The sequence below is a fragment of the Bombus flavifrons genome, chromosome 12 (assembly GCF_040668555.2).
Source record: "Bombus flavifrons isolate JBK064 chromosome 12, iyBomFlav1_principal, whole genome shotgun sequence".
NCBI lineage: Eukaryota > Metazoa > Arthropoda > Insecta > Hymenoptera > Apidae > Bombus > Bombus flavifrons.
Window position 1 is genome coordinate 9,639,401 of NC_138453.1, and position 15,525 is coordinate 9,654,925.

General features: G+C 45.2%; 1 protein-coding gene across 14 annotated transcripts in view; it reads left to right on the forward strand.

Annotated features, from left to right (window-relative positions):
* br (broad-complex core protein) overlaps positions 1-15,525 on the forward strand; it is a 58,746-nt gene that overhangs the window by 20,785 nt on the left and 22,436 nt on the right. For 6 of the 14 annotated variants that reach the window (XM_069125148.1, XM_069125142.1, XM_069125147.1 and 3 more), the window contains one exon: positions 7,620-10,740. The exons of 6 other annotated variants lie outside the window; for them this stretch is intronic. In XM_069125148.1, the coding sequence (XP_068981249.1) occupies positions 7,620-8,335 (716 nt within the window). In that variant the 3' untranslated portion in view covers positions 8,336-10,740. 2 more of the 14 variants (XM_069125152.1, XM_069125150.1) reach the window with 2 other exon arrangements.

Consider the following 15,525-nt stretch of genomic DNA (forward strand, 5'->3'; position numbering starts at 1 on the left):
TTTGATTTCTGTTGATTTTTCACAGGGCATTTCTATGCTGTTCCATTATTTTCTATCGACAGTCGATACATCGTGGCCGCATTTGTCTGCGGTGTAGCGGTTCGCTCTAATATAAAGTAACTAAAAGACTTGTGCAGTTATATCAAACACTAACAAATCACGAATTATAAGAATGATTATACATATTATATATATACATACATATATATATTTTTTTTTATTTGGTTGCGGTGAAAGAGCACTACTGTCTGCTTGGACGATTAAAACTTCTTCTAATTGGCATGCGTTACAAAAATCATTGATATCATCATTACTTAAATGATACCATTTACCTTGCATTTGCATTTCATGATGTCATAACGTTCCCGCGGTTATCAACGAATTCGCGACGTTAGAAGGGATTTATCTGCTCACCTATCATCCGTTTTTACTTCTTTTGTTTCTTTTAACTTCTGTGCTTCGCCTTTCATCTTTCGTCGTTTACTGAAAATTCGGAGAAGAATGGATAAACGTTCGGCCATTCGATCAAATCAAACCGGGAGCAAATCCGTTTAAATCGCGCGCCTCGTTCGCTCCCTGTATCTCCAGGTTAGAACGAAATATGCCGCGATTACACGCGACCGATACGTTTTATAGAGCGGAGACGCTCTCCGCGGATGACTACAGGCAAAGAACAGCAGATACATTCGTTCTTTCGACTCGTCGAATTCGCTACGATCATTCTAATTGGCACAAAGCGATGAAAGAAACCATCACTGTTTGGCATCACTGTACAAAGTATCTGCCGCAATCTCTACCATGTTTAATGAAAAAAAAAGAGAAAGTAAGATCGAAAAGACCCCTCTTCATAGAAAGAAACGATAAAAGAGTAGAAAATGAAAGAAAAAGATCTAAAACAAAAAAAAAAAAAAGAAAGGAAGGCAAAAGAAAGTACAGAAGAAGTTAATGAGTAACGATGCAGCGACAGACTGTTCTCTTTGTGTACACCTAATAAATCCTCGAAGAAATTTGCCAAAGTATTACCGATTTATTAATACTTTGAGTTTCGCGAATCGCGTCAAATGTCACTTTTATCGACGATTGATCTTTCATTCTATATATATATATATATACATACATATATATGTATATACATATATATGTATACGTGCCGTGCTCGTATTGTCCAAATCATCGTTAAGTTTTGTATCAGTGTTGTCGTCCCATTAACGTTTGTTAACGGAAAACACGCCGCTGCCGCGATATCGCCGATACGACAGCATTATGACATTGCTTATAATTTTATATTTACGAATATTATACATACATATATATATTTATATGTTTTTTACACATGTAAACATATACGCATATTACCATATATATATATATATATATATATCGAGCAACGTAATTATAAAATATATTTTTCTTTTATCATTATATATTTTACAGACGTTATCGTGTATTACCAATTTGAAAAGTTTGCAATTACACCGTAATTGTACGTAATTATAATCGTGAAACACATCGTCACGAGACACTTTGCAGCTTGTTCGTTTCCAATTACGAAAGAGGATGTGATAGGTCGTCCAATTTTGTCACACTCTTTTATATTATTCGAGAGACATTTGACTCTGACGTGCGTGTACCATATGGTAACGTCATTACGGTATATCTACCGACTTATTGGCCATTTTTTCTCACTCGCTGGGACGGACAATTTGCTCTCTTTTTACTGTACGTCACGCTTGTACGCTATGCATATTTGGGGGGTCGTGGAGCGAACGCGCTCGCTGGGGCGGGGGTTAACGGTAAACTCGCTTAATAACGGTAAACGTTTCAACGTACTCGACTTTGCCGAAGGAATACGAAGTGTTCTCGTTTTCATAGCAAGATGCATTATCTGCTAGATTAGACAAACGTAGCCATTTTCTTATTTTTTTTTTTTTTTTTTCTTCACCATGGAGACGAACGAACGACGATCGCAGACGTACCACGATCGTAAACGCTTAAATACCCAAAGTTTCGAGAGCCGCGCAATCTGAAGGAGAAAACAAACGAAAACAAAAAAATATCGTCGATCATGGGGATACATCGTCTTCGGTTTCGCGATCGTCAGAGAAGAAGGTCTTAAATGCGTTCTAACAGTGTTGTTAAGTAAATTCAGGTGCGGCTTCGCCCGCCTCCTCGATTAATATTTGAACGACTGGCTTATACTAGGTTAGTACTGAAAAAGTTATCAGGGGCCGTCGATAAGACCACAGATGTTATCCGCAAAATTCAAGGTCCCTCTATCTCCGACCAACGTGGCCAACTAAACATTGGCCTAACTAAAAATACGACGACCTTGGTACGCCACTCACGTTCTTGCGGCGCAGTGCGAATCATTAGACACATTAAATTATACGTGGCTGGTTCGCGAAGCTGTTCGACCCGGAGCCTAACACGGCGTATTTTCTCTCGACGTGATCGTCAGTCCGTTCTTTTCAGAAAGTCATCTCCCTCTCCTTTTCTATTTTCTTTTCTTTTTCTTTTTTTTTTTTTACTCTTTTCGCTTCTGTACATTTCGGTTTGTTGCACTCGCGAGACAACAAAGCGCAGCGAATAAGCAGAGAACGTTACGTCGTTTCGACGCAAGAATAGACGAGTTGTTTGGACGTGCCGTTAAAAACGATAGCGCGCAACGTTCTTGGCCGCGAAAATTTCTCCGTTGAAAAATTTCTAGCCATGCACGCCTCTCTAATCGGTCACTTGCAGCGTACGCGACGAATGCTTGTTTGTTTTTTCGCAGTTTTTATCTCGGCTAAGGCTTGTCGGTTCCTATCTATCGCGCGTATGCCAGCTCGCGACGGACAATTTTTTTTCTTGTTCGACCGAACGAACTGCAGCGACGTGATTTTGGCAAGGTTTCAGCCGTCCAACAGCCGAGAGATAGTTGCAGGGTCGTCGGTCCCGCGAAACTTTCCACCTACTCCGTTTCGTTTGTTAAACGACGGGCAACCGAACGGTGCGAGTTTGCGTTAAAATTAAAACGAAAGAACGCACGGCACACCTGACTCGATTTTATAGCTGTTTGTTCCTACGTTAGATTATATTGAGTATTTTATTCCGCTTGTTCGTTTCGACGATCGATGGTGTTTTATGATAGTAGATTTTTGATAATATCGATAGTTGTGGCGATAATAGCAATAGTTTCGACATATGAAACAACATCGTGCAAGTTAATCGGGGGAAAAGATCAAGGTCTAGAAGTTTCGTAGATCAATTTAGAAAACGCGTTATCATTTCGACACACAGATAAAGTGAAATTTTAGTCTTGTAAATAGCGCGCACAGCGCCCGTTCCTTAATCATCTTTAATTCGTAATGGCTGGTTACGTAAAAAACAATCGTGCCAGATAGAAAGTACAACGTACGACCACTTGTCGAGCGATCAGCCTTAGACGAGAGCGCGAGTTTCTTTGTTCCTTTGCCTCTCTTCTGTACTCACACGGTTAAGATCTTTTTATTCCGCGCAGAGCCGGCTGCGAGCATATGGCGGTCCGCGTGTTTCTAGGCAGATTCGTCGAGGCCGTCGGAAAAAAATTCCCAAACGAATTTTGCTCTCGAACTTTCTGGTATACGGTCATTTCTGCTACATCGATACTGTCGTTATGAATGCACGATATTATAGATCGGCGAGAGAGGAAATCGTGCGAAACAATGAAAATTATGCGATCGATCGCGTTAACCTTTCACACTGTGTCTGTCTCTTCTCTTTCTTCTTTTTTTTTTTTTTTTGCTGTCCGAAACGATGAATTTCACGCCGTAACATTTGAAATTAAAATAATTGTGCGACCTGATCGATGCGTTTATTTTTTTTCCAAAGGCAGGTCGTTGTACGATGCGCGAGCATCTCTTGTATATAACATTTTATACGCGCGCGTACAATATATTTCGTTGTCATTTATTTAAAGCGTGTGCCCGAGAGAGAAGTTTTGCATAGAGCGACCGACACTCGGAGAAAGATGCGTTTATCGCGGTCTAATTTTAAATCTATTCATTCTGCTCCTTTCTCTCCGCGCGCGTCTATGCCCGCGTTTCTCGGCCGGTTTCGATGTCATTATCGCAAAGAGAGGAGAAATTCTTTCCCCGGGCCTAGATATTCTTAGCCCGTTTCCCGCTCGCCACTAAAATTGTTTAAAAAGCCGATACGTAGCGGTGTTGGTAGCGGGACTGCCGCCACGGTCCCGCCACCGTCACGATTCCCTTTTCTCCACCTCCCACCCTTTTCTCTCACCCCCGCCTTCCTCATCCCCCCCTTTTTTTTCTTCCTTTATTTTCTCTCGTTTTCTGCTCTTTTCCGCGAACGCCTGCATCCGCGGTAACCTGTTGTAAAACCCGGCCGCATAAAAATAGCGGGTGCCGAGCTCTGGAGTCGAGCACTTTATCCTCTTTCTCTGTCTCTTTGTATCAGAGGGCGCGTTGCAGCGCATCGAGCAAATATTTATTTCACGGGACGTTCTCAGTGCCGGACATACCGCGCTCCGCCACGTATTCTTCCTTGCCTCGTTTTTCCTTCGGCCTTTTTTAATGGCCGACCGAATTCTTCGCACGAAAGCGATGGTCCACGCTCCGGTCGGTCCCGCGAAATGCTCGACGTACGACTTAGGCTGCAGATGCAACGAACGCGTGTCCCGACGAACTGCCGTTTCGACGAATTGGAACAAAATCAGGCATACGATGGTCGCAAAAAATATCGAAGAACTCGAGTGCTCCTTTCATCAGATTTTACATTTCATCTTCGTCGTATGCGAATCTTCGCGATCGTACGAAAGTACTATCGCGTGATACGAAATTTAACAGGCTTGGATTTAATGGATGGAGCGTATAAAAATGTTATAATAAGTAGAATGTAGAGCAAACAGTTTCTTTAGTTTGCACGTATGTGTTTTGGTATTCTGATGTTTCGATAATGAAAACGACGGTTCGTCGGAACATCGACTGTTCCACAGCTCGAAGGATGACACGTAGGATTTTTGTTGTTCGTGTTTTTCGAATAGAATCCTTGCCTCGTCACTTCGTAGGAAGCGATCGACGTGGCCCGAAGAACGGGAAGGGGAAGGAGGCAGGGCGTTTCATATTCGATCGAATCGGCAAACTACATAGTAGCCAAGGAAAGAAATTTCGGGTTACGTAACGTTTGTTAATGGCCTGTTTGCGAAACACGGAATTCATGCTGCCATCTGTCGACGTTGTCGATTCCGATGGTGTGCGAAAGTCTGTCTCTTGCTTACGTGACGTCCGCGAGTCCGCCTTGCATACGTCTATTTACTCGATACTTACTCATCTCGCTCGTTCTCTCTCTTCTTTCAGGCCGTCTCCTTTCCTCTCTGCCTCTTGTCGTTCGTTTCGGTAGCCAACGATCCGCGTTGGCAATTTACTTTCGGCCGCGTACGCGGCGCCTCCCAAGGCCAAACGAAAGTTCGTTCTGAACCAAATCCGATGGAATTTTTTATCTGTAGTATGTACTTATCGGGGACGCCCAGGTCTAGCTGCTTGTTTTCGCCTTGTGCTATTATCGATGATGAACTTGAGGTGACCTCGAAAACTGCGCAACAGTGAGCGCGGGTGTGACGAAGACGAGTGTACGACAGAGAACGAGAGAGTATGGGATGACAGGGGGGCTAGGAACGGGCCAGACAGGGGAAGGAGAGGCAGGAAGAGAGACAGAGAGAAAGAAAGAGAGAGGGAGAGAGGGGGGCGTTTACACTTTCGCTCTATATCATTTGCTGTCATGGCTCGGATCTTTTTTTTTTTCTGCAACACTTTCCAAAACGATACGCTTCTTCCGACAAATTTCTCCGTCTGTCGACCGATCGTCGGATCGAACTCATCGCATCTCTCGGATGCATCTCTGACCTTTCCCTCGGTAAATTCGACATTGACTTTTTGCAAATTCGCGCGAGTTACGTAAGAGGGGAGAGGAAGGCGAAGAACCGGTTACACGGTCGACGACAGACTCGCAGGACGAATTTTCATCCGAGTATTTGCTCGCGGGGGGAATTGAAAATTCGGCGAAACTCGTTTACGTATCGTGACGACTCTCGCGATCTGTGGCAGAGGCGTAACACCAACGGTTCGAAGACAAGGTGAAGGTCTACTTGGTCGCGGTGCTTAATTCATTGAGACACTTTAGTTTCGTGCCTCGCCGCTAGTGCCCAGCAGCGTGCGAGAACGTATCTCGCGAAGAAATTGGCTCGGTGCGTTCGTGCCGCCTCCTCTCCGCCGGCTCTCCTCTTATCGGTACCGAGTTCGATCAACGTTGCGTGCAATTCGTCGCGTTGTAGAAAGACGCGGCCGCGCTCTCTCTCTCTATATAGAAACTAGACCGCGGCGTAAAGGAATATCTCTTCTGTCCGTTCGATGAATTTCCTAAATTCTACAGAGATGTGAAATTTTCCGACAACGTCCTATTAACTGGCGCGAGATGGTGCGTTTCTTCGTCCTTTTCGTTCACGTAGAAGAAGTTCGCTTCTCCGTGACTAAATAGGATTCGATATCCGAAAAGACTTATCGTTTGATCGCACTGATTTCGTGAAACGCGCAACCGCATCGGATGAAAAAAGGGCCGCGGTCGAGGAGAGGGTAGTTCTTCCTGGCGGCCTCCTCGCTTCGCAGACCCCGTCTTCGTCCCCACCACTGTCCACGTAACTCTTTCAAAAGTTCGTAAGACTCGCGTAACCAATCCGGAAGCTACTTAGATTTTTCTCTCCCCGCCGATCCCTCGGCCCTATCCTCCTTCACCTTTCTCTCTCTCCTCTTTACAACCCCTTGGCCCTCCCTTAGTCGTAGTATATTCTCTCTTTCTCCCTCTCTCTCTCTCTCTTTCTCCCTGTTTCTCATAGTCGCGGTGGTAGCGAGCTATCGATCGCCGTGGCTCTCCGCGCTTAGAGTCAACATCAGTCATAATACAGCGCAACGGCATACGGGGGTTATTAAGAATAATACGCATCCTAGGTATATATCCCCTTCCCGGCACCACGGAAAAACGGGGGAAGGAGCGTCGTACGTGGGGGGTTCCGTTGCTAGGGTAACCGGCTGGGTAAAATCCCGCAAAGAAGAAGCATCGCCGTTATGTTCCTGCTCCTGCTCTTACTCTTACTCTTACTCCTATTACTACTGCTGCTCTCTCGTTGTATCGACATCTCATCCTCGCGGACGTTATACTGGCTTTTATGAGACGATGAATGTACACTCGCCCTACCTTCCTCAGCTCCGTTAGTCCACCTTTCAACCCTTCTTTCGCCCTTCCTCCCCGATCGCTCTTTCTCGCTCTCTTTACACAGTTCTTCGTCTTCGTGTTGCCCGCGATTCTCCGCTACGATTCTTGCCTCCTTTTAGCCGGCGAACGATTAACAGCGTCCGCATCCGTTTAGTCGGGAAATGAGCCGCGTTTCTCTTGATTTCTTCTTTTCTTTGGCCTGTCGCGCGCGCGTCATCCCTCTCTTGCCATCCGTTTTGTGATCTCTCGGTCGCGGTTTTCTTGCCATGCAAACCGACGATGATCGTCGCGCTCGTGAATCCGCTGGTAATCGATCGGCGTGAACATCTCGCTTGACATCTCGATGGACTCAGCCCCCTCCTCTTTGGTTGCAGACCGGGAGGTCGCCGAGGAGGACGGGGGTTGGCAGTCCGCTACCAACGGAGACGGTCAACGGCTAACCGGCCAATCGAGCCAAAGTACGGCAACTAGTCAGTGCGAGATGATGCAGGGGCACCAGCAGCACCAGGAGCTGCCCATTATCGATCTCTTAGACGACATTAACGATCAGATGCAGATCGTGCTCAAGTCGGAACCTCTGTCGCCGAAGATAGACGAGCTCGAGTCCTGTCTGCTCAACGAGCAGATCGATCTGCAATCGGATCGAGGCTCGGCCAACAATGCTAATGGTCAGCAGACGCGTCAGCAGAATGGTAACAATAACAACAACAACAGGCAACACCAGCAACCAAGGACGACGTTGAACGAAACTGTCCCGTTTGCCGATCTTCGTTGGCTAACGCAGAATGGTAACATCCAACCGGCGTCGAAACTTCGCGACGCCTCCAGAACTCAGGTCGAGCAGGAACTTAAATACTCGAGCCGCTCGATCACCGGTACTTACTGTAGCTTCTGCCAGAAGACTTTCTCTCGTGCGTGGTCTCTTCAGAGGCACTTGGCGGACACGCATTTTTACGTACCGCAGTCGCTCTCCTGCGATCAATGCGGTAGAAGCTACAAGTCGAGGAACAGTCTGGTCAGCCACAAGAGCCAGTACCACGCGAGAAAAGAGCGAAAGGAACACGAGGAACAATGCGAGGTCACGTATTGACCGACATCCATGGTTTAGTGACCGAATTTGCGTCGAGGTTCCGTCTTGCCCCGAGAGATCTACGCACGAAGAAACGCGGAATCAAGAGAAGAGAATACGGCAGAACCGTACGACCTTCTGGAACGCGATTAATCGTCGTTTCTCGTTGCATGAGAAAGCAAAGAGACGTTCGACCATCGTTTAGATAATTTTATAAGTACCACGTTGATCGAGTAGTCGCGTTATTTCGTTTCGTTTGAAACGCTTGCGTTACCGAGATAATATTAATCCTAGTCTTTTGATCGTAAAACGAGTTACCTCGATGCACGCCAAAGAGAGTCGCGAATCCAAACCTATGCATACGTGTTACCTCAAAGAATTCACGCGGAACGTCCTGTTCCTCCTTGCCAGTCGATCGTGTCGCGTTACGCGCGCACCCTTCGAATAATAAGTTCCGCCATCTGGACTAGTTTCGTGCCAAGTTCATGGCTCGAGCGAGTGTCTTTCCACGGTAAAATCGATACCACTCTCCTGTGGTACGACTGTGCTCTTCCTCATCTACCCCAGAGATCCAGCCAAAAGGGTAGTTCATCGCCGTGCCGACGATAAAGTCGACCTTGTAGCGTTTTCCCATCGATTAGCTGCTGGTATATTTATCGATGGGCGTATCGCGTGGCTGTGCAATTTCTCTCGATCGAGCCAGAATAGAGTCGCGAACACGTCGTCGGTTCGAGTTTTTGCCGGCAGAGTGGTTTTTCGCACGAAACGCGAGGCTGGTATCTCGCGAAACGCTCGAACCAAGGACGAATCTATTTATCGGTCGATTGGACTATAACCCATCTATCTACGAACCTTGAAAAACAATTTTTCGGTACCGATACGGTTGAGAGACTCGTTTTCTCGTATCGTTTCTCGTATCGTTCCGTCCGCCACCCCTCGCCTCGTCTCTGCGCCTTTCTCATGCACGGACTCACGATCGCGACCGTTCATTTTCTATAGTATGCCTCGCTGGCACGATCAACGTCGTCGTCGTCGCTTGCCGCGTTATACACCGCCAATACGAATCGATCGCTCGCGGAATCGTAGTTACGCTAAGGTAAACCGCGCGAAACGTAACTGTCGCCCCATAGTAATAGCGTGAATGTCGTTAGAAATGAATTGAGAAAATAAAGGAGAATTCGATGGAATGAAATATTGTTGTTTCACTGATAATTACCAACCCGTGGCACGTAACGATGAGTCGTTAAGAAGCTCGACCCCTCTGATAGGACTTCTGCTCGTTCGCGAATCATACGTTATGCTGAAACAGAGATCAATATTATAACCAAACGTTCGCTTCATCGCATCATTCCGTTAGACCAAATATCACACTCTTGTATATATATATCCACACACGTATACCTACAAGATCTACTCTGCTCTGTCTTGCTGTAAATAATACGCATCGACATGGATACATCTCTGGTGCTCTGAAAACACTAACGTCATCGCTCACGATCGTTCACTGGAATCTTGGAATTGCTTGCACTCTACTATCGTAATGCGCTAAAAAAAAAAAAAGTAAGAAAAAAAACAAAATAAAAGAGCACAACGATGAATGATGAAAAACGGTACGGCACACGCTGCCTTCCGATCCGGCAAAGAGCCTTCTGCAATCTAGTCGTGGCCATTGTCATCGTGTAACGACGCGGTTCACAGTTAACACCAAATTTTCAAACGAGCGATCTCGTTCCAATATTTGTTTCCAGTTGCACGTGACGACGTAGTAACCGCATCGGAAAGGATCTTTGAAAACGTTCTTCTAGTTATTTCCTAGAGTTTTTGAAGACGCGACGAAAGCGGCTGCTTCGAGGAATTTTCGCCGGAAGACACGCGTCGAAAAGAACGAATGGACGAAGTAGAAAACGGTGACAATGGTAAGACGACGCGCTAGCAGAAGGTACTTTCCCCGGAAAGCACGCACGCCGTACCACTATGTATGTGTGTAACAAAAGTAAAAAGTCCAATAAAAATGTAATAACGAAAAGATGAAAAGTAGAATGGGCGTACGATGAAGATGCTGGGTAGCACCTGCAAGCATAATTACGTGGTTCCAAAGTAACGCAAAAATATTGACAAACATAAAAAAATAAAAAAAAAAGACAGTTTGAGCACGGCTTGGTCGGGTGACGGTGCAATGTGCGCGACTAATCGAGAAGGGCGCACGAATTCTCTCTCTCTCTCTCGGCTCGGAAAAAAAGGTGGTAGATGGTGGTGTAAGAGTGAAAGAGAACAATTGACGAGGATCGCGGGACACGCGATGTGTGTGACTAGAGAGAGGACTCTAGAGCGGAGGGGAACGGGTTTCCTCGTTCCGTGTTAACGTGTCCGACCTACGTCCGACCTGACGTTCGAGCACAAAACCAAAAGTAACCCCTGTGTCTGGTTCTGCCGCCAGGTCAGTTGGCCGGCAGCGGCGCGTCCGATGAGTTTCGATGCGAGCCTTGCAACAAAATCCTGACCTCCCTAACGCGGTTGAGGCGGCACATACAGAACGTGCACACCAGGCCCAGCAAGGAACCGATCTGTAACATCTGCAAGCGGGTTTACTCGAGCCTGAACAGCCTCCGGAACCACAAGAGCATCTATCATCGGCAACACAGCAAGAACGAGCAGCAACGCAAGGAGATGGAACAGATGCGCGAACGGGAGAGAGAGCAGAGAGAACACTCGGACAGAGTTACCTCTCAGCAACAACAACCGCAACAACAGCACCAGGATCAACAACAACAACAGTCACGACTGGGATAAACGAGAGCCGGAGGTCCATGAAACCTTCGATGGATTTCTTGGTCCTCTGGATCTCTCTGTCTCTCGATATTCGTTCTTCCAGATATCGAGAATTTAGGGATCGAGAACGGTGCCAGTGTTTCACGTGTGCGACGATCATAGTACACCGTCAGAACGAGAGTTTAAAACATTCGTCGGCTAACGTTTAACGTACACACACGTCGTAAACGAGTCGTTAAAGAATCTCCTCTACACACTGGTCCAATTTACTTTATATCGGTTTCATGGCAATATCGTCGTAGGATTGCTAGACGCGTCCCGTTTCTTTCATTACGAGATATGATATTTACTTACGATAGGCTGTCGATTTTTGCATACGTTCTCTAGCGCTACCGTGGATCATTGATGTCGCATTTGTCTCCTCCACGAAATAGGAGTTGTATGTCGAGGGAAATGTCGTCTTTGAATTCGGGTCGCGGGAAAGATCATGTGATAGTAGGCGATACTGTTATTATTATAGTTTCTCGTATTTTCGTTCGAGCGGACGAATATTTTAAATTAAATAGACTAAAAAGAAAATAAAAAAAATGAACAAAAAGCGTAAAAAAATACATAAAATGAAGCTAGACCTCGAAGCACTTGAATCGCGCGAGAAGTTTAATTTTTCTACTAAGGTTACAAAGAGATATATATATATATACATATAAATGTTACGTTGAGTGTATATAAAGTAGGTAGGTGCTCGGGTCGAGCGAAAACGATTCGGAACGTCAGGATTTCCATATTCGTGAGTGAGTTCTCTCGTTGTTTCGATCTTCTTTATTTAACTATTCCGTTTCGTAAGAAGAAGAAGGAAAGATGCAAAGCGTCCCCTTTCAGTCTTTTTTTGTATTACTTAGTTTACGAGGGGTGGTTATCGGGGGTAGTCGCGCGAGTATCGCCTGGCACGATGTTACGAGGAAAGTCGCAGTACAAAAACGTGAAAATATATTATATATAAGTTAATAATATGTAACGTAAGTTAATGATCGTAATGTTCTTCGCTTATCCTACGTATAGAACGTTGACGAGGTATTAGACGCGCGGTCGCCCGTCTCCTTTCATCCTATTTCCGTCTTTCTCACTCTGTCTCTCTCTCTCTCTCTGTCTCTCTCTCTATCTTTCTCTGTCTCTCTCTTTCTCTCTTATCCCTTTTCCCGTCCAGACTCGTGAACGAGAAGAAGGAACTGGCTGAGAACAGCAACGAACGACCTTGCTCGTTTTGCTCCGCTCGCACGCGATTCTTACCTGTCTCCTTTAACAAGAGAGCGACGAATGTGACGATCGAAATACGTGTAGAGGTACCTTAAGGTGCAGCCAAAGGAAAGTTACTTAATATACCGTTCTTACGGGATGTGGTGCAATGAAAATTACCGAAACGCTTTTTTTCGTTCCTTCCCCCCGCCCATGTTGCACACGTGCGCCGAAATTTTTGGGAAATTGTAACGGTACCGGAAACAACAAGAACGATGTGTATCGGCATCACGCACGTTACTCACCACGGAGAACAATTCCGTCGAGACAATCAATGTCGATTGCTAAATTAGCGGTTGCATTTCGCTCGGTCGATTTCGATTGGTTCAACGCAACGGTGGCATCGTTCGCGGTTACAATTTAGTATTAATCTTAATTTATTCTACGTTCGAGACGTGTTTCATCGATCGCTCGGATGGGTTTCTTTTTTTTTTCGTTTTTCTGTTACAAAGGTACGCGTTTCTATTTTTAATATACTTCGTTTGTCTTTTTTTTTTTTTTTTGGATTTTTCGACGATTATTGTTATCGCGGGAATTCTATCTAATGGTTACCTTTTTGTTATTTTGCGACTGCGATATCGAGATGAAAATTGTGATAGCTCTCGCGTTTTTTATTCACCCTTCGAAAGGAATCGAAGCTGGCGCAAAAAAACATCGACTTCGATCGTAGAATATTCTTGACGAAGACTGCGTCGCCTATTACGTAGAATGTACATATAAATTCTGTTCAAACGAAAATAGACGCCGTAGAGGGCGCGTGCGTACGTATTCATGTAAATAAGAAAGTCTTTTATATCTGAATTTATCGATACGAACGTAATTACACGAATATATAGAAGTTTATAAATACGTACACACACGCACATATACGATACATACTCTGTTCTCTTCTCTTTTTAGTCTCTAATATTGTTACTTCTTCTTGTTTCTTCTTTTTTTTTTTTTTAATTATTATTGTTCTCTTATCGGGTTTTCGGGGATAGCGTACGTCCAATAGTACTCACACACGTATACGCTTATCGTATCCTTGTTTTCTCGTTTCGTAACTATGATTAATCAGATTTTCGAATGGACTTATCGTCGACGATCTGTTATCTTTATTACTATTGCATTACGATAATGAATGATAATTATTATTATATTGATATTATTCTTCGAATTTATCCATGATTATTTATATGAATAAAATGTTTCTTTTTTGTACGCTGAGAGAGAGCGGCCCCCTGTTATTTTTCACGTATCGGAGAAAGGTGCACGCGGGTAACGTCGTGCGTCTCGTTAACCTTCGCGGCTTTATTATGCAACCTCGGCTGCGTTTTATATTTTCTTTTCTGTGTTTTGTTTGGCCGCGTTACACCTCGTTGCCCTGCGTGCGCTTCCGGCCGACCCATATACACGCATACCCCACCGTACTACGTAAGCCCCAGACCCCGTGACACGTATATTCGCCGCCCGAGGTGCCTCGTGGCCGTCCCCGAGTCAATGGGTACGCGTTCACGCTCCACAGCACCGAGGGTCAGACCGTCGTGAATACGCCGTTATGTGCCAGTCCCGAGGACGCGCGCCAGCTCTGCACTGCCTGTATTCGCCGTTACTTCCATCTTTCTTTGCCCTAGAACGAACACGAGGAGCCTTTTCTCGTGTCCTTCGGCTTGTTGACAACAAATCGCCGTCGTGTTTCTTCCTTTCGCTTTCTCCACCTAGAAAGATGCGAGATGCCTCTCCGTTGCATTCCACGACGCGGTACGACGGGACGCGACACGATACGACACGACAAAAGAGTATAGAGCTGACAATGAGTATCGTCGTCGCGTCGTCGCGTCGTCGCAAATATTATCGAGGTTTTCACCTTCGATTGTTTCGCGTATATGGCCATTGAACGTACAGGAAAGGAATGTTACGAGCGAGAAAGAAAACGCTTCGAAGAATGCAGCGGAGACCTCGACTCAGTCACGGCTCAGGGCCGCGCAGGAACGTGCACGCGCATCGATAACCGTGCCTCGAGATTCGTAGAGAATCCCGACTTCCGGTGGCGACGATCCTTCGATCGTCGCGTTACCTATGGTCAATGACAAACCAGAGCCACGAGCTACCTTTCTCTCTACGATCGGTACGATCATACGGAAAAGGAGAAAAAGAATTTCGAGCGGCCGCAATTAAATTAAATGTTCTCGTGGCCGGAGGTTGAACAACCCTCGAAATAGCTGCCACCACGTGCAAATCGGCGGCCCCTCGATGCATCTGTATTTCCTTATCGTGTATCCTCCAATCTGTCACCTTCTTACCATCAAATTGCATTTACCATCCTACGTAAATACCATCCAAATAGCCTGAATATACATTTGTTCTTCAATCTTTTCACTTTCCTACTCGTTTTCCTCTGATGTTACCTAATTTTCAACCTTACACACCTCGTACGAACGCCAACGAATTCCGCATTTAGCCTTACCGATCACACATTACCACCCTCATCAACCCCCGGCCCTGCGCATTAAAGAATACCATCAGCGTACACTAATCTTGTCCAGTGATATTAATGGCAGTCGTATCTTTGTTCTTGTTTGTTCCCGGTCCCGCTCGCTCGGCTATACGTTCGGCTCTGGTTCGTCATTGTTCTGTGTGTACCTACCCGCTACCTTCACGAACACGGATTTGCGCTGGGGGTCCATCCACACACGTGGCTCTCCGTGTGCCTCCTCCTACGCCACAAATATTGGTTCGTAACGGAAAATATCTTTTCTTTTTAATTGGGTGTCGATATTTATAACGGACAATGGTGCTTGGTCTCTCTCTCTCTCTCTCTCTATATATATATATTTCTCTGTTTCTCTCTTAATTCTTCCGTAACTCTACATTATTACTTATTACTTTATTCGCTCTTTCACTGTTTCTTTGCCATTTCTCTCACTCTTTGCTTAAAAAAAAAAAAAAAAAAAATCTATTTAACTCTTTCTCGTATTACGCTGCTTTTTTTTAATTTTTTTCATTTCCATCTCTGTCTAACCTTCGATCGCCTATTCACTTGAATGCTAATTCTCTATATAACTATAACGATTAACAACAACAACAAAAAAAAACAATCGGCATTTCCCTTTCGTTCGTTTGCGAAAAATGAAAAAAAAAAAAAATAATAATAATAAATCGGTCGG